The 2,313-nt window shown below is 47.6% G+C and overlaps 1 protein-coding gene across 1 annotated transcript; it reads right to left on the bottom strand.

Annotated features, from left to right (window-relative positions):
* Positions 1-236: 236 nt before the first annotated feature.
* Positions 237-1,749, bottom strand: LOC135323907 (feather keratin B-4-like). Its single transcript, XM_064499016.1, has 2 exons — positions 1,718-1,749; positions 237-1,226 (listed from the first exon to the last, which is right to left on the bottom strand). Exon 2 carries the CDS (start codon positions 1,204-1,206, stop codon positions 853-855), a length of 354 nt encoding a protein of 117 aa, XP_064355086.1. The 5' UTR covers positions 1,207-1,226; positions 1,718-1,749; the 3' UTR covers positions 237-852.
* Between the last annotated feature and the right edge of the window lie 564 nt (positions 1,750-2,313).

The following is a 2,313-nucleotide window of genomic DNA, read 5'->3' as shown; positions in this document are numbered from 1 at the left end:
AGGGTGAAGATAAAACCTGCCCCAGCAGGACAACTCAATCCCACCCTTTTCACCACAAATCTTTATAAGAGACTGTGGGAGTGCCCATCTCACGAATGAACACAGCCTGCACTCAACACCCAGGACCCTGTTTGGCATTGCTGAACACCCAGCAAAGCCTGGGTCTGAAATAATTCCTTATTTCAGCACTGTTGACAGTTCTAAGTTGAAGAGAAAAGAAGGTTGGAAGGCAAACATTGTGATGCAATATAAATTTTAATTGGAATACAACAAGGACTTCACAGCAGCAGAACATAGTGATACAGAGAGTGCAGGAAACATTTGCTGGGGATGGATGTTGTCTTCTTCAGGGGGTGCAGTTTGAGATGGTCTTCTGTCTTTGTTGGATCTATAGCATCTGACAGTTGAGACTGGTTGTCATTTTTTTTAAATCCCAGACTGTGAAATAGGCTTGATCCCAGGATCAAATGTGAGCTTTGAGAAGTGTTTTCATTATACCTCGAAAGCCATAAAACAGTGGTCCATATATTTAGAAAGGTTAGAATAAACCAGGTCTGATCTTCACTGATGTTAGTCTTCCATAAACCACTTAGTTTAAGGCCTTTTGTATGCTCAAGTGTACGTCCTATCAACACATCATGTTGGGATGTCATCAGCAGATACCTAATCCAACAGGGAGGGAATATTTCTGGGCTTGTTTCTCAGGATGGCCAAGTGCTCCCAGCTCTTCAGGGCTCCGGCGGGAGCCCAGTGCACTGCACCTCCGAAAGCCATGCTCTTCTGCTCAGTCACTGCTGAGGATTTTGCTCTGGTGCCCGCTGGGTCCTGCTCGCCACGGTGGTCGTGCGGGGCTTAGCAGGGCCCGCAGCGGTAGCTCGTGGACCTGCGGGAGTAGCAAGGGTAGGAGTAGCTGCTGCCCAGGGAGCCGCTGGACCCAGAGGAGCTGCCAGCACCCAGGTAGTTGCCCTGGCCAAAGAGGCCACCCAGCCACAGGGGTTCCGAGGTGCCCACGTAGCTCTCCTGGGGGCAGGAGCTGAGGATGGGGCCTGGGAAGGTGATGGCCACGGGCGGCGGGTAGACCACGGCGCGGGAGTCCCCGCAGGAGGTGACGCAGGGCTGGTTCCAGGCTTCGGCGCAGGGCGGGGGGCACCTCACGTAGCACGGTGGGTAGGGGCGGTAGTCGCAGCCCTGCTTGTAGAGAGACATGGTGCCGGCGGGGAGCAAGCCTGCAACACAGGGCGGGGAGAACGTGGTCAAGGGTGCAGGAATATTTGCAGATGGGAGCCCTCATATATTCGAGCCGTGCTATAATCAGAAAGCTACTCATCTCTAGCCAGGTATAAAATCTGATTGCAATTTATATGCAGTAATAAAGAAGCCTAGGTAATCTGTTAGAAGTTAGCAAAGTTTTAAGGCCAGGTGGAGGATTTAGCCAGAAGTTTTTATTAAAAATGCTTCCTAAAGCAAAGCATCCCCCAGCCTGGGTGAAAGCAGTTGGCATGCTGTTTCTGAAACAAGCAGGCTGTCCCCATGGTCTCAGGGGAAAACCCGTGCCCTGCAAAGCCTGCTAAGAAACAGAAGTTAATGAATCTCTTCTATGAAAGTAATGTTCTTGCAAAAATACACCAAGACATCCTAAGAGCACATACATAAATACATTAAAACTCTTACAAGTGTCTTTAAGTCATATAAAGGATTTGACTGAAATCAGACTTACTCAGTTCACCACCAAGGAGAAGCTGGGAAGAGCGATGGGAAGAGCGATTGGAAGCGCTCTGTGCTCCCAGCTCTTTTATACGGTTCCTTAAGCACCTCTGGGGTCTGAGCCATGCTTCGGGCATGTGGTCCTTCCTAATTACAAAATTAACTTTCCTGCATTTGTCATGCCAACAGGTGGAGCAATCATTTTGCATATTGCTTGTGAGTAGGCAATTATCAGCTTGAATGGTGTTACATCCATGTTGCAGCCTGCGGATGTCTTTCATCTCAAAGCTTTAGGGATAATATTCATCCTCAGCTTCCTTCTACTCATTGCAGAAACTAACGTACTTCCTTCACTTATCTAAGCGTCAAAGTATATTTAACTCAGATCAGTAGAACAGTGAACTGCTGATCTGACAAAACAGAAGTTTTTTCAAAATAACAGATTTTTGTCACCTTTTGTTTAAAGGTTTTCAAATCTTCTAGTCACAAAGGCAGATGAAGCTTAGAGACTTGAATTCAAAGCCTTGGCATGATACCTCTTTGCTCCCTTTTATCTCCATTCTCTTTTTCCTCAACAGGGGAAAAAAAATCTACAGTATGCAGCCCTCA

This window comes from Dromaius novaehollandiae, chromosome 29 (genome assembly GCF_036370855.1).
Source record: "Dromaius novaehollandiae isolate bDroNov1 chromosome 29, bDroNov1.hap1, whole genome shotgun sequence".
NCBI lineage: Eukaryota > Metazoa > Chordata > Aves > Casuariiformes > Dromaiidae > Dromaius > Dromaius novaehollandiae.
Note: the sequence above shows the minus strand (reverse complement) of the source record. Positions and strands in the feature narration are given on the sequence as shown.